At 37.4% G+C, this 23,221-nt stretch overlaps 1 protein-coding gene across 2 annotated transcripts in view; it reads right to left on the reverse strand.

Annotated features, from left to right (window-relative positions):
• mkrn1 (makorin, ring finger protein, 1) overlaps positions 1-22,727 on the reverse strand; it is a 60,157-nt gene extending 37,430 nt beyond the window's left edge. Inside the window, exons 1-3 of one of the 2 annotated variants that reach the window (XM_072552237.1) lie at positions 22,452-22,727; positions 20,753-20,823; positions 6,118-6,246 (exon numbers count right to left, since the gene is read on the reverse strand). In XM_072552237.1, coding sequence (XP_072408338.1) covers positions 6,118-6,239 — 122 coding nt within the window. In that variant the 5' untranslated portion in view covers positions 6,240-6,246; positions 20,753-20,823; positions 22,452-22,727. The remainder of the gene's footprint in view (positions 1-6,117; positions 6,247-20,752; positions 20,824-22,451) is intronic. The other variant, XM_072552236.1, reaches the window with a different exon arrangement.
• Positions 22,728-23,221: the final 494 nt, after the last annotated feature.

Genomic DNA, 23,221 nt, shown 5'->3' on the forward strand with positions numbered 1-23,221 from the left:
GTCAATTTGCCTCAGACAAAAATCCACCTATTATCACTCAAAGTCTTAAATCAGTATTTTCCAATGATACCTCGTAATTGTACAGCTTTAATCTTGGAGACTAAAAGGATGAATGACTGGACTAGAAAATAAATTTAAGGAATCACTTTGGCCATAGAAGACAGAAGGCAGTTGTGGAGGAATGTTTTTCAGAGTAGAGGTTGGTAATGATTCACAAGGATCAGTATTGTGACCTCTGTTGGATGCAGTATAGAGAAGTGATTTGAATAAAATTCTAGGTGATCCGATTAGGAAGTTTTCAGATAACATGAAATTGGTGGAATTGTAGACAGTGACAAAGTTTATCAAACAACACAGCAGGATATAGATCAGTTAGAAAGTTGGGCAGACAGATGGCAGATGAAGTTTAATCCAGACAAGTGTAGGATGATGCATTTTCGGAGGTCAAATACAAAACAAGAACACACAGTTGAAGGCAGGATCTTTAGGAACATTGATATGATTAAATTAGATTAGATTCCCTACAAGTATGGCTCCAAAACGTGTTTTCAAAATAAGATCTACACTTTAGTAAAACTGAGTAAATATGAATCACTTCCTGGTTAGTAAAAAAGCCAAGCCCAAAATGCATGCAAAATTGGATTCTGGAGTTCAGGTTCACCTGCTTTCTTAACAGTCTTTTTTTGCCGAATTTGCATTTTACTCATCTTCATTCATATTTCACTGCTACAGAAAGGATTGGCATCTCAGAATCAGACACAGACTTGATAAGAATGCATGAGCAGAGTTAATGAGAACAGTTCCCATAACAGGGGCCACAGATCAGAAGGGATAGAGCAAATGCATGACAAGGTGTCCTAAAATAGCTGCAGGTAAAAATACATGAGTCAGAACAAAACAGCCAGATTAACTGCATACACTATCATTAAATGTGAAAATAGCCAGCAGTCTGGGAAGCAAAACACTGACTTGTGAATTTCAATTATTTGCTCTTCAATTTGTCACTTTACATTTGCTTCATGAGGCAGCTGGACTTCAAACTCTCAATTACTTTTCAAGTAAATTAAAAGATTGCAGGATTTTTAATTTACTTTCCCGTTAAACTGACAGTCAGTTAGGGATCAAACTTACCTTTAATGAAAGAATTTAACAACATGATAAGACGGATGTTAGATGAATAAATAGAATCCTGTTGTTGCAAATAATTTTTTTTAAGATCGGTTTAAACCCTTAATTGGAGAACACTGCAAAACCTTTCAGTTACACAAGGAAAACTGAAAGAAAATTGCAGAAATTGTTGAGTTTTTTTGGGAAGGCAGTGCTAAATTATATAATTTGGGCAAATATCTTCACTTCAAACAGCACAGGAGTTGCACGGTAATATGTTACATGAATTTTACAGATACCTATCAAAGCACCAACTGCAAGAGTAATGCTTACTACAAATAGTTAAAGCTTTCAATTTCTCCTGAATCCAAGTACTGCATGTAAAAGAAACATACTCAAACTGAAAATGGAGTGCTTATGGTGAGTCAGATAGTACAATGATTTCTGACACTGAGACACGTGGTGAATTAAATTACACTGATACAAGTGATCTACTGTAACTGGGAAAAAATTATATGAAATGAGATTAAATGCTGTGACTGTACATTTGAGTAAACTGTAAATTATTTGCCTGGTTTACTATGTTTGTTTTTAAATTTGCTTCAATTATATCTCTTGCCTTTTTAGAACACCAGACTTACATGATATTACAAATAAAAACAGAAGAATATTCAGCTGTGGTGTAGTGATTGCAGAATACAGATAGAAGTGGTAAGTTCAAATATTGCGAATGTGTATGGTGAAAATGAGAACCAATTCATTGAGACAGAGTATTGCAACAGAAAACCAAAGCAAAATCCTTTAGACTACCAAATAGACAATTTCAAAACAGTTGGAAGTCCTTTCGACAGTACTATCCGAACAACTAGCCAAACACTCAAAATCAAAAGAAAATCATAAAGGAAAAACTAGTATTATATAGCATCCTTCAAAGTTCAAGACTTCCTAAAGTTCCCAACAATGCACTTTTGAAAATTTTAATACAGAAAATTTCAAAGCCAATTCACATGCAACAAGTTGCACTAACAGCAACATAACAATGACTTGACAATTTGCAAAGTTCCCTGACTTAACAGCTCAACTTTCACTAGAGGGTGTAGTTAAGAATAACATGGTGTTCCATCTGCTCAATATTACAAGAATACTGCACATTGATATAACATGTCTCCTATAAAACGGATTGAGTCTATAGTTAAACACTAATTACAGAATGGATCAACTGTAAAAGGAGTGAAATGCTGTCACCTTATCCAAGGTATGAATTTATATCTCAGCATACAAAAAGACGTTACACAAGATAAAATTAATTGGAGGTAGAATCTCAACATTCAAGCAGAGGCCTTGGGGAAGACAGAAACAGTTTATTATTGAAGAGTATGGCAGTATTTTTGGAATCTGAACAAGCTTATGTCAATGACTTATGGTCAGCCAGAGCTGCATTTTAAAGTGCTGGGATTTTGTATCAGGGGCAGTCCAGGCATTACTGATATCATGTCAGGCAAAGGAGCTGCAGCTGGCCATGGAACTTAGGAATGCTGCAAAGCATAATCCGTATCAAATGTGTACTTTGGTTCAATGGTTATTTTTGAATTCATTGGGATTGGATCCCAGGTGTGTAATTATAAGAGCTTTGGTGTCAGATTTTTATGCTGGAACTGTTACACGTGGGTTCAGCATTCCTGTAAATGAATTTCACAGTGCATATGAATTGGACAATTATCTGCCTAATAATTAAGTACATGTAGACCTATGGATTAACCAGTGGTCTTTACCAGTGCATTCCAGTTTACTGAAACAGATTGTATTCTAAGTGATGTCTTTATCTGTGCAAGATGAAAAATACACACTATAGACCAAAAAGTGCAGACCTTAGGCACAAAGGTCAGTGGCTGTGTTCTAAGTGCTATCAAAGCCATTGATTTAGTTCTGTCTCTGCCAATGTCAGACCGATTGCTGATTCCCAGTTCCTATTTTTATCGTGAAAGAAAGGCATTAGACAAACCTAATTTCACACAGCTTTATATTTTGCTTCACCACTTTTCTCAATTCTTGTCCTTGGCTGCTATTGTTTCTTTGCTGATTTATGACTGTTTACATTTTATTGTTTCCATCACTACTACTTCATTCTCAATTTACTACAACTCCTAGTCGCTGGGTTCCTCATTTGACTGTTTTCATTTGTGCTTTCTATTACCTTTTTGCTATTTGTTCTATTATTTTATCACTTTATCCATCTTAGTTTATCAGTGAAAGTGACAAACTATCACCAAAAAGCAAAATGCAAAATCTACAAACTTTTGCTAACCCATAATAAATCTAATTATTCAAAGAACATTCATGTAGCATGTTATTTCATAATGCTTTGAAGGCATATGATAATAGCAACTTAAACTTTATATTTTGTTTCCCATCCCATTAGTTGTCAATTGCAGGATGGGAAACAAAACGTAAAGGTTAAGCTGCTAAAAGGAGGAAAATGGAAAACTACACTGGCACTTGATGGCTTTCTCAACATCTTTTTTAAAGGGTTTTTTTAAAAATGGTTATTCAAGAGCTGAAGTGTACTGTGCATGTTCGAGAATTTTATTTTGATTGCTTACCCTTCACTGAAAATGAAGCTTGAACTTTATGCCTCTCATGCCCATTGATGACAAGCTCAATGGAAAAGCATAAAATACTTTAATAACTAGGTGAAACTGAATAGAATTGCTATTGCTCATAATTTGAAAATGCTACAGTCCAGTATTCTATTATTCACATATTCAACACACATATAATAAAGCATCTAAGCCATTATTTAATTCGAGAGAAAAAGCCGGCAAGTTACTTTTCAAACAACCATCTTTTATTTTATACATTGAATAATACAACATGCTCAGTGCATGTAAGCAATAATGAGATATTAGTTGTTAATTCCTTTGTGTCATGTTAGAAAATTGTACACAATTTTCATTCTTGAAAAGTCTACCTTGTCGAAATTCAATATTTATACTTAAGGATATGCAGAATACATGCATCACAGGCAATGAACAGTTCAAATGGGCAAGCCACGGACTGTAGGCCTATTCAATTTCCCTGAAATGAATCAGGTGTTTCAAGTTCTGCCATAAATCAGGTATTAGAAATTGAAAGAAAATGACCCATGGTTCCAGACTCACAAATTGCCTGAAGTATTGAAAGAAACAACATTCAAAAAGGACTCTGATAAGAAAATACCATTAACTCTTGGCTAATAATAGCTTCTTCTTCACTATTCTGCAAAAATGGCATCTAATTTTATACTGCGTAACTAAAATATTAAGAGTCTATCATTAAACTTAACAGATAATTTCAAATATTCTAAAACATGCTTTAGTGACAACACATTGCATCAAAAAGGGTTGTCAAATTTCAATTCTAAGTCTACATATATTCCACAAATAGTTGTTAAACTATTTAGCAAATGTATTTAATCACTTTAAATATTTTTATCACCTGCTCTCATTTGACCTAGCACGTAATCCAAAATCTGGCAGTCTCAGTCTATGGGCAGGGTCATGGTAATGTCACTAAACTAATAATCTAAAATTTCAAACTAATATTCTAGGGATGTAGGTTGGAATCCCACCATGGCGGATAGTGAAATTTGAATTCAATACAAGTCTGAAGTTAAACACTGATCTAACTATGAATAGCCTAAATGCCATATGGTTATCTAATAATATACTTTAGAGAAGGGAACCTAACATCCTTACCTGGTCTGATCTACACGGGACTCCAGACGCACAGCAATGTGGTTGACTCTTAAAGGTAAAGGAAAGGTTGCTACAGTGTCAGAGAACCACAGGGTTTCTCTCTCATTAGAGGCACAACTGGTCAAGAGTTTAACCTGAGGGTCACAACACCTCAGTGGAGGGGGAGGTTAAGACAGGACCTTTGTGGAACCTCATAGGGTACAGGAATTGAACCCAAGCTGTTGGCATCATTCCACATCACAAACCAGTCATCCAGCCAAATGAGCTAACCAACCTCCTAACTGCCATCAGAAATGGTGCAGCTAACCACCCAGTTCAAAGGCAATTAGAGACGAGCAATAAATATTGGCCTCACCTACAATGTCCACAATTCATGAATGAAAAACAGAAATTTGGACAAAACTATACTACATTCTCCTTTTTACACCTGGATAGAATATGCATTATTCCACAGAACACAATGCATCACTTCAAAAAGCTTCAATTTTCAATGCAAGCACAGTTTTACAGCAAAACAAAAATAATCACACCAAGTACAGGCTGTGTTCTTCACCTTCAAATTGAGAACTTAAGAGATAACTTAAATCAGTCATCTTACATTAAGAATTTTTTTATTTTATCACTACCTTGAATTTTAATTTTAACTGAGAATTATATTTGGCATTGTACATTTCTAACTTGACAGTTCCCTAGAGACACACAGCTAAAGATGTCATTGCTGTTATGGTGAAATGTTATACAAAGGTTTGGCATTACTCAATGTTAGAAATTATGTATTTTTTTCATACAGCCAAATTACAAGTTGAATATTTTGCAACCAAGTGAAATCTGAATTGATTTTCCTCTGCAATTATTATTGCTATTAAATTGTATTTATAGTTTGTGCTTATAATCTACAGTTCAATTTAGTGCTTATTCTTTAGCTGAGGACAAGGAGACAGAGGGTTCTTGGAAAAATTTGTTAAATTAATAAGAAAGCGGCCTTTTTGATAATAAGCAATATCAATTGCCCAACAGCACATATTTATTTGTACAACGTGGAGTGAATGGAACTTATGGAGATTTTGGCATTACAGAAATATCTAAGTAAATGCTAAAAATATTTGGCTTTTTAAATGAGAACAAATGTGTGTAATATTGTACCATTTTATAATTTGCTAAAGCACCATTACAATTCATTACCGACTAACAAAAACACTTTCACTTCTGAAAGTTTGAGAGTTTAAATCATTCAAGATTAAAAGGGGTGACATTCCCACGACAAGGTGGCCCTTACCGGCAGCGATCTCCATAGGTACAGCATCCTTTCTGGAAGTATTTGCAAATCAGTGAAGGCTTGCTGGTTGTAAGGTCATGGGAATAGCGGCAGTTGTTTCCTTCTTTGCAAACACCATGCATGAAGTACCTACAAGTAGAGTTTTATAGCTATTATTAGTTTATGAATCTGATGCAAGACCTCGATCTGAAGAATTAATTCTGTTCCTCCACAGGTGCAGAAAGACCAGTTAAACATCTTTGGAATTTTTTGTATTTATCAAAAGTTCTTATTTATTTCAGTAAAATCAATTGCACTTTCTAATTCCCCGTAATTTTTTTTTATCTCCTCACTAGTCATTGTTACAATGGTATGCTTATAGTCAAAGAATCATTCTTCAGTTTTCAATACAGTATGATAGAATATGATGATGCAGATATATCTATTGAAGTGATTAATGAAGTCCCTCTACACCACTAAGTAAAGCTACAAAATATAACAATACTAAAGCCTGAAACAAACTAATCATTTATTACTCTTTAATTGATAAAATAGGCATGATGTCAAACTTTGTAAACATTAAATACCAATTTAAACTAGAGATATTAAATTACCAAGAAGGGCTCCAAGAATAAATCAGTGTACTGAAAGGAAGTTTTCTAATCAAGGGGAAGAACAAGATTTAGAATTGCAAACGCATAGGTCTTTAAAGACCAGGTACAAGAAGAAAATGGTAGTTCAAGGAAGAAAATACAAATCTGTTTATTCAGATAGTGCTTTTATATTTACCACCTCTAAGGTAATGCTGGTTTATATTATGCATTGTTCATGCCACAATTACGCCACATTGTTTGCTTCTATCTTTACAATTGTGAATACATGCAAATATTAATTATAATGTTACTTTATAGTATAATTGCAATCATTACTAAAAGCTCAAAGAATTGGGATGCTTTACTAAAACAGGAAATTAAAAAAACAAAGTCAGAATTTTACAGTATGAAAGAGCTAGCCAGCTGGTACCATTCTCCAGGTGTATCACCACAGCCTTCTAAATTCATCACTTTCAAATATAAATCCAGCTTTCTTTTGAAAGATTGTAAAGAAAAATAATTTCAAGCGGGCAAAAGTGAAACATTATCTTCACTGATTATTCATTAACAAACTGCAAGTAGATAACTAACACTGGGAAAAGTTAGAATAATTCATCTTTCTAATTAAAGTTAAAATTAATTTAAAAAGGGCATCACAGAAAAAATGTAAAAAGTAAGTTCGATAAATATTTGACTGAAGTATAAAAAAGCATCCTGGAATGGGATTGGGAAATAGAATTAGAGTCAATGTTGAACAGAGAGACTGGGCAGATTACATTACTGTGTTGTACTTCCTCTTATGTTATGAAAGATCTGAATTTAGCATTGTATAGTTTCAGAGCAGACATATAATAAATATTCACAAAAACAGAACAAGCATATAAATGATTAGATACAGACAGAAAACTATGGTTCTTCTCCATAAGCCTTCAAATATTTGTTCCAATCCTCCCTGATTAGATTCTGTAACTCCTCAGCATCACCTATGTTCAAAATCGATTGTCGTCAAATACTAGTGCACTGGGCAATCAAATCATATTAATTTATTTAACTTTACAGTCACCACTGCTCAATCCATATGAAGACTTCACAATTATAGATGTGGGATCTTTGACTTTTTATCCGTAGTTAGTCAGCTTGCCATATTACAAGCACTTTTAAGAAAGAAACAGACCTTGAAATTGCCACTCTTAATTGTCCTTCAAAATGTGTCAAAAAACAAAAGGGGTGCCAAAATAATAATGCTGATATTAACAACCCACATTTCTGGAATTAAAATGCAGCAAACAGCTAGTATTATTAGTACAGTTCCAGAAAAAGTCATCAGTTGGTCATTGTGTCTTTGTACATGCAATATGAGAATGACTGCTTATTATTTAAGTAGTGGACCCATTTAATGTGACGTTACTGCACATGGCTTGTAGATCCTGCAAAAGACATGTTTTCAAAAATACTCACCTTACTGGTTTCTATGTTCAGCCACTTGATGAACTGGCTCAAAGTGTTGTATTACTCAAACTGACTGTTACTGCTGATTTGTGTGGCTAAGATCCATTTGTCTAGAAGATGAACATCCATCATGGATCTTAAATTACCTGCTGAATTGACATTATTACATAACGAAAACCATATTTGCAACAGAGATAATAAGCAGGTCTACTATTTGCCAACACTGAACAAAGTACCACTGAATATTTTTGAAGCAGAAGTCTGAAAGAGTGCAGCGATGTACATCAGAGCTATTAGACTGGAAAGGACACTGGGAGAAACCCAAAATCTGCAGCATGGTTAGGATTTCAGAGTACAAAAAACAAGGATGGTTTCATGAATTGTAACCAATTCTAGTCTTAAACTAGTTTCAATGGAATAATATATTGAGGCAGAAATAAGGCTTTTAAGCAACTCACTCTGCTTTTAGCCATACACAATAGGAGGCATGAAGCTTTCAAATTGTCTCACTTGAACACTGAAAATATCCAATTATAGATGTTGTCTTTCCAGATATGACTTCTATTTTCTGTTATATCACAGTAGGGTTACGTATGATTAATTATAGCAATCATGGCAGGAGAAATTTCAAGTGTTGAAGAACTGGAAAACATTAAAAGCAACTGGACTGAAGGCAGTGACTCTAGTGAAATTGTTTTTACGCAAAAGGAACCTTCTGCTTTCTACTAAAACATATTGGACATTATGGCACCTCATTTATGAACACACATTTTATGAGGTAGACTAGCTAGGTTGGGTCTTCCTGCTAGGCCATTCAATCACTATGGGAAATATACCACATCAGTTTCCAAACAATAAAGTATTTACAAAGGTCTGTGTTGCCCCAGATAATTAGAATTTATTGTCATATGTATTTTTACGATAAAATTACATTGTAAAGTGTTATAAGTCATCCTACCATGGCTCCCAAAGCTGGGAGAAAGATGCCAGCTATGTCTACATTCATTGGCAATTACCAGGATTGAATGTCATTTATGGATTTTTTTTTGGCATTTCATCTGGGGTAAAATCAAGGGAATACAAATGCAAACATGGTCCAGTAAGAGAGAGAGAGAGAGAGAGAGAGAGAGACGCATTCAAGACTATTTTATCTGAAAAATAATCTGGAATTGATTTTCTCATTCCATACTTTCCTGTATTCACTTAATCCAATCACATGCAACAATCTTCAAACCTATAGATTTAAAATTCCAGAATATTGACACAGCAAGTGAAGGAGTAGCAATATCGCTCCAAGTTAGAATGAAGGAATACTAAGAATAATTGTAAGTGGTAGTATGCCCATGCACTTCTATGTGGTAAAAATAATCAATTTGGAACGTGTTGTCAAAGGATTCATGGCAGCTTATAGGTGGCACAGGGTTCAATGATGGTGGAGGGAGTCAATGTTTTAAGTATTGGGTGGGATGCTAATCAACTGTTTTATCCTGGTTGTTCTCAAGGTTCATAAGCATCGAGAGAATATTCTGTTGGATTCACATTTTGACTTGTAGAGAAAGAACAAGCTTCAAGCAATCAGGTGGTGAGTTATGTGCAACACAACTCCCAGTTTTTGACCGGTTTTTGTAGACATAGTATTCATTTAGCTTGTCCATTTCATTTTCTGGTCACTGGGACCCCATGATCCTGAAGGTTGGGAATTTGGCATATGGCAATGCTTTGAATGCAATAAGAGATGGCCTTTGCCTGGTAATTCTGTGGCACATATGTTAGTTGCCATTTATCTGCTCAAACTTCAATATTGTCCAGGATTTGTTGGACAGAGCTTGCTTCAGAATCTAACTGCAAATTGTACTGAACACAGTACAATCATCAAAAATATCCAATTTTGATGTTATGCTGAAGGGAAAGTCATTTATGAAGCAGCTGAAGATGTTAAGACTAGAAAACCAGTCTGAGGAAATCCTGCAGCATTGTCCTGGGATGAGGGGATTGACCTCCAATAACTATCTTCCTTTGTGTAAGCAAGATTGCAACCAAAGATGCTTCCCATTCAAATTCTGTCTGGCTTCCTTATTAACACACTCGAATACATACTGCCTTGATATGGATGGTCATTTTCACTTCACCACTGCAATTCAGCTCTTTTGTCCATGCTTGCACCAGGCTGTATGGGCAATATATAATTTGACCTTAGCAGAACCAAACTGAGCAGCAGTGACTTTGTTGATAAATAGCACTAATAACGGCATTCTAATGATAATGGTAAATAGGTTGATGGTTGGTTACTGGCCAAATTGGATTGCCTTTGTTAGATACAGCTTTCTGAGTAATTACCACACACTCAAGCAAATGCTTTTTATAGGAGCAAATTACTGCAGATGCTGGAATCGGCACTGAAAACAAATGGAGACCACAGGTCATGCAGCATCCATGAAGAGAGAGGAAGCTAAGATTTCAAATCTAGGTGACACTTCATCAGAGCTGATGTGAAGTCTGAACAAAGGTTATCCAGATTTGAAACGTTAGCTGCTCTCTCTCCAGGGATGCTGCCTGATCCGCTGTGATCTTCAGCATTTGTTGTTTTCAAATGTTTTTTGTAGTTGTCCTGAAATGCTTGACTTGGGACATAGTCCTGAAGCATAAGGATTCAATACTACAGCTTTGATGTTTACAAAACATAATCTTGCTGTATCCAGATTGCGCTCCAATATTTACATTTTTGAGCAATATGCAAAAGTCAGTGATACAATAAAATCAAAAAGCAGCACTCATGGAGTGCCCAAATGACACCCAAGTTCACTGTATCAAAAATATTTCATACCAGAATGCTTACTCAACTTATAAAAATAGTGTGAAATGGTTTGAAGTTTTAAAGGGAGAGTCACTGTTACTGAACAGGTTGAGGAGGAAAACATCTTTGAGAGTTCTTGTGACACAGTGATAGTGTCCCCATCTTTGAGCTATAGTGCCTGGGTTCAAAATCCAACTGTCTCAGGTGAACAGCCTGATCAAAACAAAAACTGTGATACAAGGGCCCTCGAGACACGGTGGCAGTGTCAATACCTCTGCACCAGGAGGTCTGGGTTCAGGTTCCACCTGCTCAGAAATTGTTTTACATACCTCTAAAGCAAGTGGGACTTGAACCCAGGTCTCCTGGCCCCAAAGATAATAGGGACACTACCACAGGAGGTGGACAATAACCATCTGATGAAGGAGCAGCGCTCCGAAAGCTAGGACTGCCAAAGAAATCTACTGGACTATAACCTGGTGTTGTGTAATTTTAACTCTGAGCAGATTGATTAGCAAGTAATTTAAGGCAGCTCTTTACATGTCATGCAAAACTTTAAACCTGTGATACAGCTTTGATAATTCTCTAGCTAAGTAGTCCAAAACTTCTTCAACTCCCCCACATTTAAGTGTAATCTAACAGAGCCATATCAATACATGGACATGTAAATTGAACTAAACAACATGGTCGAGTGCACTTCTAGAATCTTATTTAAGGTACATTGACACATTTTAGTGTGAAAAATCATTTAGCTGCAGCATTTTAAAACAAGAAATAAATGTACAAAAAGCTGTAATCAAATTAACCAACCCTAGAACAAGAAAATCAATATATGTTGCATTACCCTTAATAATGGGTTTCTTCAAGGCTTTTCTATCAAATTTCTGAGTCTCGGCTCAAGAGAAGTGGATTCCCCACAATAGTCAAGGCTAATCCTCAGACATAGCTGATGGCCAATTACAACATTTTCTGTACTCAGCATATTCACAGGACAAAACCTACAATTTCTTAAGAGTTCAATAGGCCTGATAGTCAAACTGGTTCATACTTATTTTAAGCATATATGGTCAGCAAGGCTCGCTCACATAAATAGAAACATCCCACAGCACCAGGAAGGTTCAAAGACCTAATGTGTGTCATCACCTGCATTTCCCAATTCAATGAATTTGACCCATTCAGATTTATACACAATTTAAAAGTAGCATTTTCAGATATTTTTAATCAACCTCTTCAGAGATGTAATGGCACACTCCTGGAGCAAAATATTTCCAATGTAGCATAATTAAAAACCAAGAAATAAGACAATTTGTTTTTCCCTAAAAGGGCTATCAATTTCCTATTTTTACCTTATGACAGGAGCTAAGATAGAACCTTCAAAGTTCCTAATAATATCTAAAACACCGAACAAGGTTTCAAATAGCTCAACCTTTCTTGCAAACTACAGCAATATACTAACAATGAGAAGTTATAAGAGACGTTTTACAGCACAAAGTAATGGTAAATCTGTACTACACATCAACAAGCGAAAACCAACCACATCATTACAACTATAAAACTAAGACTCTTTATTGCTGCAAAACAAATAGGGTTTTAAAACATTGTAAATTATAACACAATTAAAAGTAAATTATTTGAAGGCTCAGCCTGCATTGCAGATACAAATAGGTCAAATTAATATTTGCTGAAGAAACGCAAACCAGCCAGGCAGAACTTATTTACATCAGAAACAGTTTACCTTTATTTTTGGTGATTTACAATCTGACCAAACTTGCTGAAAAGGCAAAGCACTAAAAAAGCACAAACAAGATTTCAGCACCATGAATATAATTGAATTTGTTCTAATCTTGGATGTTTCCTAAAATTTCAAGTATGAATTATTCAAACATATAATATAGAAATTCATAATCTAAAAATACAATCAAATACTAGACTGACAGCTGGTGAATATGGAAGGATTCAGAGGAGATATCTTGCAAAACCAAAGTACTTACATTGGTTAGGCCACCTTTGGAATGCTGCATTCAATTTTGGCCTCCCTGCTGTTGGAAAGATGATGTTGTGAAATTTGAAAGGATCCAGAAAATATTTACAAGCATGTTGCCAGGGTTGGAGATTTTGAGCTAAAGGGAGAGGCTGAATAGGTTAGGGCTATACTCCCTGGACCATCAGATGCTGACCAGTGACCTTATAGGAGGTTCATAAAACCACGATGGGCATGGATAGGGTGAATAGCCAAGGTCTTTTCCCTAGGGTAGGGGAGTCCAAAACTAGACAGCATAGGTTTAAAGTGAGAGAGAAGAGATTTTAAAAAGGAACGTAATGACAACTTTTTCAGTGGTAATGCATATACGAACTGCCAGAGGAAACGTGGACAGGCAGTAGGCTGGAAGAACACAGCAAGCCAGGCAGCATCAGGAAGTGGAGAAGTCGAAGCTTCGGGTGTAACCCTCCTTCAGAACTGAGGGTGGGTTTAAGGAGAGCTGCAGACAAAGGGGGTGGCGGGGGCAGTTGGTGAAGTGGGGGTAGGTGAAGACAGGCAGAGGGTACAACCTGGCTTGCCAATGGGAGGAATGAATCCGATAGGTGGCTGGGAGGAGTGGAAGGGGACGGACTGAGAAGGGGAAAAAGGGGAAGGGAAGAGAGGTTATTTGAAATTGGAGAACTCCATTATGGAGAATAATACATTCCTGATCCTTTAAAATAGTAGTTTCACTTAGCATGTGTAACGCCATGGTTGCAAAATAGTTTTAAAAAAATAAATTCGTCTCTTAGTAACTGTGCATAATTGAAGGCAAGAAACAGACACTAGCTATAAGTAGAAATGCTCAAGCTAGAAAAGACGGACTTAATTACCATGAAAAAAACATTTTCTACATTTATAATATATAGTAAATCAGCTGTAGTATTGTTCTCAGGTCATGCGAACTTCTGGAGAACAACTACTATGTTTAGCAGTTAACCCAGCTGATGCTTCACTGTTCAACCACACCCTGTGGGAGTCCAGATAACAGTTGCACGCGAAGTAAATTTTTTAGGTTAATTACAGATCAGCAAGTTTCCAGGTCAAAAAATGGTTTTGCATTGGTGTAACATTTAGAATGCGACAAATCCACCAAACACAAGGAAAAAAAATGCACATCACATTTCATCTCTCAAAAGGTCGAGAAACGGTTCAACCAGAGTGAGTGATATGTGCAATGATTTGTGGGTAATCACAGATGCTATTTTGCAAAAAGCGTCAGAGCAAATATATGACCAATTAATCTAGATAGTGCAACGGAATCTTTATTAGCAAAACAGGCAGAGAACTCCTTCAGTTTCATGTGTCAATGCAATATGACCACATTAGTTACTCCATTGAAAACGTCAGCCCACTTAAATATGTAATTCATAAGTAGGGCTTAAATCGATACCTTGTCATCCGGCATCAATATTTTGAACAACAGGACTAAAGGGGCATTGAAAGATCAGCTCACATGAAATCAAAATCACGCTGTCAAGTAGGAACGTTATTAATTAGTATAAAATGCACCGCATGGTATTGCTCATCTATAATGGAACTCAAACTAAGTACAATTAAGTTCTATTATTTCAAAAGGGAATGGAGAATAAAAGTGGACAGGTTTTGCTAAAACTAAACAAGCCACTAATCAGACCACAGCTGGAATACTATGAACAGTTCTGGCTCCCTTATCTAAGGAAAGATACAGTGACATTAGAGACAGTCCATGGAAGGTTCACTAAGCTGTTTCAAGATATGGACGGACTGTCTAATGAGAAACAGTTGAATAGACCGGACTTGTACTTGTTGAAATATAGAAGAATGAGAGGCAAGTTTATTGAAACATACAAGGTTCTTACAGGACTTGACAGGGTAGATGTGGAAAGGCTGCTTCACCTGTGGAAGAGTTTCACACCAGAGGGCATAATCTTAATAAGGGATCACACATTTAAGATAAAGATGAGGAGGGACTTGTATTCAGAGGGTTATGAATCTGTGGAAGTTGAGTCATAAAGTATATTCGAGACTGTGATAAATTTTAAATCAGTAGTAGAATCAACAGTTGTGGGATAAAGTTGTAAAGTGGAGTAGAGGATTATCAGATCGATCAGCCATGATCTCACTAAATGATGAAGCAGATTTGATGGGCTGAATGGCCTACCTCTGCTTCCACTTCTCATTTTTTTAAGAAACTTTGCAGATTGGAAACTGGGCAGAGATAAGGTGAATAGCAAAGACTGCTTCCCTAAGGTGGGGGAGTTCAAAGCTAGGGGGCATATTTTAAAAGTAAGAGGAGAACATTTTTAAAAGATCATGACAGACAACATTTTAGTTTTACACAATGTGGTTAGTGTGTGGAATGAACTGCCAGAGGAAGTGGAGGATGCAGGTACATCTGGATAAGTACATGAATAGGAAAGGTTTGTAAGGATATGGGTCAAGTGCGGCCAAATGGGACTAGTTTAGTTTAGGAACATGGTTGGCATGGATTAATTGAACTGAAGGGTCTGTTTCCATGCTGTATGACACTGACTCTATGGTTCGGTGTTATCTTCAGTGTGTGATGTCTAAAGTGTTTGGTAGCATAGTAATGTTTGGGATGTTCAATAAAGAAAACACTTTACTGATACAAATTTTGCTTGTAGGAAAAACGACAATGCATGACGACAAAGTACTTTATAAATGGAAGCAAACTTACAAGGGTTACAATAAGCTCAAATGGTTTTAACAGATTTGATCCCAGATTTCACAGAATTGTTACAATGCAGATGATGTCATTTAGTCCATCGTGTCTACACCAGCTCTCATGACTCAGTGTGGTTCTCCTGTTCTTTCTCTGTAACACAGCATATTACTTCTATTTAAAATCATCTAACACCCTTTGGAATGCCTCAATTGAACATGTCTCCAACACACTACGATGTTCTGTGCAAAAATGCTTTTCCTCACATTGCATGGGGTCAGTAGTTCAGTTGGCTGGAAAGTTGGTTTGCAATGAAGAATGAGACCAACAACACCAGTACAATTCCTGCACCAGCTGAGATCCCATCTTCTCAACTTCGCCTGAGATGTAGTAACTCTTCGGTTGAACCACCACCAGGTGCCTCTCTCAAATGAGAGAGCAGCCCAATGCCATAGTCCCAGAGAACAAACCTTACCCTTATATTCCTCCTTTTACCACTGGTTTACTATTTATGCACACAGAGAAGACTTTGATATTCCAGTTTATATTAACTGCCTGTTTTTATTCATAACCCCTCTTCTTTGCTTATCTTATTTTATTGTGCCTCCTCTCTGAATACTTTGCATTCGACTAGGTTTTCATTTTTTTCTCCCTGACATCTGCTGTAAACATAAATTAAGATGAAGAAAAATTGTATCTACTATTACATCATAGGATCTTTGGATTTTTTTGCAAGTCGTTTATTTTCAGGAACAATTTTTCTCACCAACATTTGGCATGCCTATCTGGCCCATCAAAATCATGCCCAGTTAACCACTCTTATTCTGGACTGTTCATTGTTTCGTTTTCACCATCATCCTAAACCTTATGATATAATGATCATTGTCCGCCTAAATATTCACCAAATAACATTTGTAATTTGCCTACCTTATCTCCAAGAACTAGGTCTAACAAAGCTTCCCCCTTTAGACTAGGTGCATACTGCTTTGGTAAATTCCTGAACACTATCAGTCACAATTCAACTACAGTGAACATATAACCAACAGATTAGTGATTTCGTTAAAAAAACGTGCCTAGTTCTAGTTATTGACACACAAGACAGATGTTGAGGCCTTCAAAGCAGTTTCAGCCAAGAGTTGCAGAACTAAATTGAATAACTACAGAAACTGGCTTTTCAACTTCAGAACAGAAAGGGAACAACCGAAAAGATTACCTTACAGAAGTACATTTCTTCCAACTAACCTGTGACAATGGCAAGGTAACTTATTAGTTAATAAGAGACAAAATTAGGACTGATTTTAGCAAGTCTTCCTATACACTTCGAAAGATAAGCACACAAAGAACTTTCAGGCAGGACACAGGACTGAAAACTTTGACATTATTTTGCAACCATATGCTGTGATGCGAGGATTAGAGTCTTCCTGCAAGAATGACTTTGAATGATTTTTATCCATGTATAATTCAAAATTCCAAAAGATATAGAATATAACAAAGAATTACTGTGCTAGTGACTTGGGAGTGCTGGTGTTGGACTGGGGTGGACAAAGTTAAAAATCACACAACATCAGTTTATAATCTCTCAGGTTTATTTGGAAGCGCTAGCTTTCGGAGCACTACTCCATCAGGTGGTTTTGGAGGTTCAGATCACGCTCACAGAATTTATAACCAAAGGAGTCTAGTGTCATGAAGATGTCATACAGTAAACAATCTTAGATTATAAAAGATGAATGTTTCAATGTGATACAAACCAGCATATCCCATTATGAAAGATGAAAGTTTTAATCTAAGATTGTTTACTGTATGACATATCCATGACACTAGACTCCTTTGGCTATAAATTCTGTGAGTATGATCTGAACCTCCAAAACCACCCGATGGAGCGGTGCTCCAAAAGCTAGTGCTTCCAAATAAGCCTGATGAGACTATAACCTGGTCTTGTGTGATTTTTAATTTTGCGCTAGCAAATGACTCTTAAAGCAACAAAGTGGAGTAAACACAGGTCCACATTATTTCATCCCATGATCAAATATGAATCTGGGATATTGCTTGTTAGTTTCAAGTTCCAAGTCAGATGTGAAGACTGTATTTAAGATCAATTTGCATTCAATCTGCGTTTGCAAAAAAGTGTCACGTCAACAGGATGACAAAATTCACACAACCATATAAAGCTGACCAAGTAACACTCAAATGATAAAAAGGTATGAGTGAGTGGCAAGTATGCAATCAGGAACAACCTGTAGGAACTGCATTTCACAGCTCTGAGGAATATTGAATATTACTGTGAATATTAAGTTTAAGTACAAATAACGTTAACTTGGTTTTGGACAGGTCTAATTAATACCCTACAGACCAACATTTTTTAGTAAAAAATTCACCCTTAAAAAAAATTGCAGGGACAATATTAAATTTAAATTAATTTTTAAGTATCTACATAACTCAAACAATATATTCCCAAGCTTGAAATTGGGATTTATTTTTGCTGTGACAGTCGATTTCTGGCCAGAGTTGAAAACAAAACGATAAGGTATCACAAAGTTCTGGGAGAAATCCATCTCTACATTTCCGATTTTTGTGAAAATATATATATATTACATTGCAAAGCAACTTCAATAAATACAAAATCACTTGCAATGTTGTAAATTCTCTCTCTTTGATACTACCATTTCTTTGGCTATGAACATGGTCACAGGAATAGACTATTAAGCCAAAACTTGCTGCACCATTTACATCATTCAATCAATTATTGTATCTAAACTCCATCTACCCATCTTGATTCCACAGTCCACAATAGAAGTGTAGGAACTAGCCATCTCCCTGATAAAGGTTCAACACCGGCATCTACCTGGCAACGTTAAAAGAAAATGCCCTCTCCTCAAAAAAGGACAATTTCAATCCAGCCAATTACAGGCCCATCCGTCAGCAATAGTGGCACATATGTAGCATTAACCTGCTCAGCTGGGTTTTGCCAGTGCAACGCAGCTCAAAAGCTCATTCCAAACTTGATCCAAACATGCATAAAAGAATCTAATTCCAGGAGTCAAGAGAGAGTGACTGACATGAAAATTAAACAGCACTTGAAGAAGTGTGCCTTCAAGGAGCCCTAGTAAAACTGATGTCAAACTCTCCACGGGTTGAGCAATATCTATAAAGCAAGATGATGGTAGTAGTTAGAGTTGTGCGGCTGATGTGATTGGCCATCACTGCAGGGATTTACTGAGCTCACTGTTATAGGCCCAAAATTTTCTACTGTTTCTTTAATGACCTTCACTCCATTATAGGTTCAGCAGTAGGGATATGATTTGACTGTTGACATGTGCATCATTCTAAACTCATTATGAGACAGTCCAAGACCACAAGCAGAGAAACCCAATCAACATTCAAGGTTGGGCTGCTCAGTGGCAAGAACCACTGGTGCCAGTCAATAGCCAATTTCAGTAAAAGATAGCTTATCTATAACATTCAACAAGCTTATCATGCTGAATCTCCCAACACCAACATTCAGGTAGAGTCACTATTGATAAGAAACTCAAGAAGACAAGCTGCTGAAATATTGTAGTGACAAGAGCAAGTCAGAGACTCAGCGACCGGTGGCACATAACTCATGTCCCAACCTTGATCTCTCAAGGATTCGAGGGATGTGCAAGTAAACAGAAAAATAGAGTCAAGGCAAAATATTAATCTTGATCATACTGAAGGTAGAGCAGAATCAATGGGTCTCATGGTCTACTTTCACCCCTATTTTACAATACTTGGGCATCACTGGCTATGCTAGCATTTGTTAGCCAGTCCTAGTTTTCCTTGCCAGGTAGTGGTGAGCCACTTTTTTGACCATGAGGTACACCTACAGTGCTCTTAGGAAGGGAGTTCCAGGATTATGACTGAAAAACTGTGAAAGAAAGACAAAATGGTTCCAAGTCAGTATTGCGTGCACCTTGAAGGGGAACTTAAAATTGGCAACATTGCCATACATCTGCTGCCCCTGTAGTTTTTGATGATTGAAGTCATAAGTTTGAAAGATGCTATTGCACAAGTCTTGCTAAGTTGCTGCAGTGCATATATGTAATTGCATATAGTACACACAACTGCCATTGTGCACTGGTGGTACCAATCAAACGAGTTTTGGTGTTCCAAATTGCATGCAGTTTATTAAATGTAACTGGGAGCTGCACCGATCCTGCCAATTGCAGAATACAGCGGAACCTCGATTATTCGAATACCAATTATCCGAAAATCGGATTATCCGAAAGAGATTTCGAGGTCCTGATAGAAACATTACATCAAAGATGTGTTTCCAGCAGTGATCGCATCTTTTGTTTACAGTGATTAAACAGGCACCTTCTCCAAATGACTGACCTCCCGTCCTGTCTGTCTCCCCACACTTTCCCTGGAGATCTACAGAGGGGTGTACCCTGACACACACACACACACACACACACACACACACACACACACACACACCCAGCTTCCCAGGAATAATCTCTCTGACATTGTCCTGTACAGGACAAACATGGAACCTGTCAAAAATTTGTAGTAAAAAGTTGTGAGTGGGGGTCGTGGGTGTGTGCGTACCTGTGCGCTATTTGAAGACTTAGCACACAAAGACAGCAGCAGCAGTCTTGTTGCTGGTGGACAGTCCACTGCTGCAGTCTCCTGAATAAGGAGCAGACTTTAAAACTCCAAGCCCCAGAGGAAAGGCATTTAAATCAATTTTCCGAATAATCAATTATCTAAATGAAATCGCGCCCACCCATCATGTTTGGATAATCGAGATTCCATTGTATTCCTTCATAGGCCTGAGTTATGTCTTGTAGATGGTAGACACACTTTCTGGAGTCAGGAGATAAGTTTTACCTGCTGCTGAATTTCCAGCCTCTGACCTGCTTCTATTGCCATATATATAGCTGATCCTGTTTAGTTTCTGGTTTGTAGGACATTGGCAGCGTTTCTTATACTTTTTAAAAAAAAAGTTCCTTACCATCTAGAAAGTACAAGTTTTGAGTGAGATGGGATACTTTCTGCTTTCGGACCATTCAAGAAGCTGCTCACCATCAAGGACAAAGCAACCTCTTAATCAACACGAGCCACCCATGAAACGTTTACTCCCTGTAACAGGAGGACACTACAGTTGCAATACGTACCATCTACAAGTTTGACTGCAATTTGGCAAAGTTTCTTCAACAACACCTTCCAAACCTGTGACCTCTACAACCTAGAAAAACAAAAACAGTAGATGTATGGAACACCACCACCTGCAAGTTCTCTAACAAGTCACACATGATCCTGACTCAGAAGAATCCTTCATTATCTTTAGGTCAAATTCCTGGAGCATCCTGTCTCATAATACATGGGAACATCTGCAGCACAAGGACTCCAGCCACTCAAAAAGGCACTTCATCAAGAAATAGGTAATAATGCTGGCCATGCCAGTAATGTACACTTATTATGAACAAATACCATATTTTTAAGCAAGTGCTGTACAAAAATCTAACATCCACATTTCTTCATATTACAAAAATCTAACAAGTTCAGCTTTTACATATTCAACTGAGCATACCTCAACAGCTTTATTCAAGATTTCTGTTGTATTTTATTTGAAAAAGTGTCTTCTGACATCACCAAGATGATATGAACTCAAAGTTTATGTTGTTCTGGAGTCACCCTCCTGAAGAATTGAGCTAGGAAAGGATAGGAATCACCAACTTCTATGGTTATGTTAAAATGCCTCAACGGAAGTGCTCAACCTTCTATATTTAAAGGGATACGCCCTACCCCACTGTATTTTACAATTCAACTCTTTTAGTGCTGCAAAGTCTCTAATCTGTACTTCATCATCTTCAAATCAATATAGCCTTCTGAGATGCAGTCCTCAGGACAGAACGTAACAGCTGGTGTCTAAACCAGAGTCCTATACAGTAAAAATACAACTTCCACCCTTTTGCATTTCAGCCAGCTGAGAGAAATGACAGAAGTATTACATTTGTACCAACTCACTGTGCTGGACCCACAAATCTCTGCACTCAGTTTTCCATTTATATACTGTAATTACATCCTTAGATCCAAATTGGGTGGATCTCCTCTCATTTCTGCCATCTTGCCCACTCTAACATGCATTTGCAATTTTACCAAATATGTTCAAACAACATCTCCAAGATATTTGTGCATTATACTACACACTTGTTTCAGGTATCCAAAGTTAAAGCATCTGACTGATCAATCCAGAAGACCATACAAAATCATACAAATTCGCAATTTGAGTGGAGATGCAAAAAAAGTTCAACGATAAACCCATAAGCGCTCTCGAATCTGCAGTAAAATAGAAACGATGAAGATTTTAATCATTTTTTTCCTAAAAGTTATACAAAACGCTCACAATAATTTACAATTTAAAACGTAAATGTACAATACATTTTAAGCTCTTACGAAAATCGAGAAAACAAATTCACTGCAGTTTTCAGTCGACAACAATGACCAAAGTTTCTTTACAACTTTGCAAGGCACTTCACAATCAATAAATACATTCCTTCTAAAAATTACATTGAAAGAAACCTGTGAAGATTCAGAACACTTCAGGAATTCCGAAATCAAGAGGCAGTTTCACAAAACACATTTCTTTTACTCCAAGAAAACCCTGATGTAAAACATACCTAAAAGCCTCATCTCGGGGACAAGTCGAACTGGGAACAGTGCCAATCGTTTTGTTATTGTTGCTACGCGCAGTGTCAATTGATGTTAAAACACTTCACCTGCGAAAGGCCTTTTATCGTTCTGTGGCTGATTACATTCGGCTCTACAAAAGCTAGGTGGTGGCAGAAAAACTAACCGTCGTTTTTCGTTTACCTGCAAGTGACCTGCTTTGTCCAGCCAACTCCGCCACCTCCTCCCCCAGCAAGAGTTACTGTTACTGCTTGTGCTGCTGTCGCCGCCGCCGTCCCCATGGATGCCGCTGCCTCCGCCATTATCCACCACAGTCACCGCGCGGCTACAGCGGGGCCTCCCACCGGCCCCTGCGCCACCACTTCCGGGGGAAAAGGCTCGGGGTCTCAAGCTTCCTCCGGAGCTCGTGGCCGCGCACGCCGTCTCCAGAACACGCTGACCGATACTTCCGGAGAGAACAGACCGGGGGGGGGGGGGAGAAAAACCACACGAGCGCCACGTCCCGTCCCCCCGCTGTGGATCACTCGTTCCGATCACACAGAGTCCGCCTGCTTACGGGGTCAAGAATGTAAAAGATGAAAAGATTTTTTTAAAAAAAGACGCATCAGACCGTGAATAAAATAGGGAGGACGAAGATGAGGAATAACAATATAGGTCCAGGTTTCTATGGTAACTGTTGACTCCCGGATCCGCCGGGAAAATGTAATCGGTAATTTCCGGAAAAGAGTGTTGGTCGCCTTCGGTACTTTCCGGAGGCTGCGAGCGCATGCGCACGAGATGAAAGCGATTGGGCAGAGGATGGCAGAGTCAAGTTGTTGTATCCTCAATTTCAAAACAGGAGACGGCAGGTTGTAACGTAGATACGATGTCATTTATCATCACAACCTACATCATATCTTGTATATAATGGCACCATAAGGAGATATATATTTTCTGGTTGTTAGTATGTTTGC

This window comes from Chiloscyllium punctatum, chromosome 32 (genome assembly GCF_047496795.1).
Source record: "Chiloscyllium punctatum isolate Juve2018m chromosome 32, sChiPun1.3, whole genome shotgun sequence".
Classification (NCBI taxonomy): Eukaryota; Metazoa; Chordata; class Chondrichthyes; order Orectolobiformes; family Hemiscylliidae; genus Chiloscyllium; species Chiloscyllium punctatum.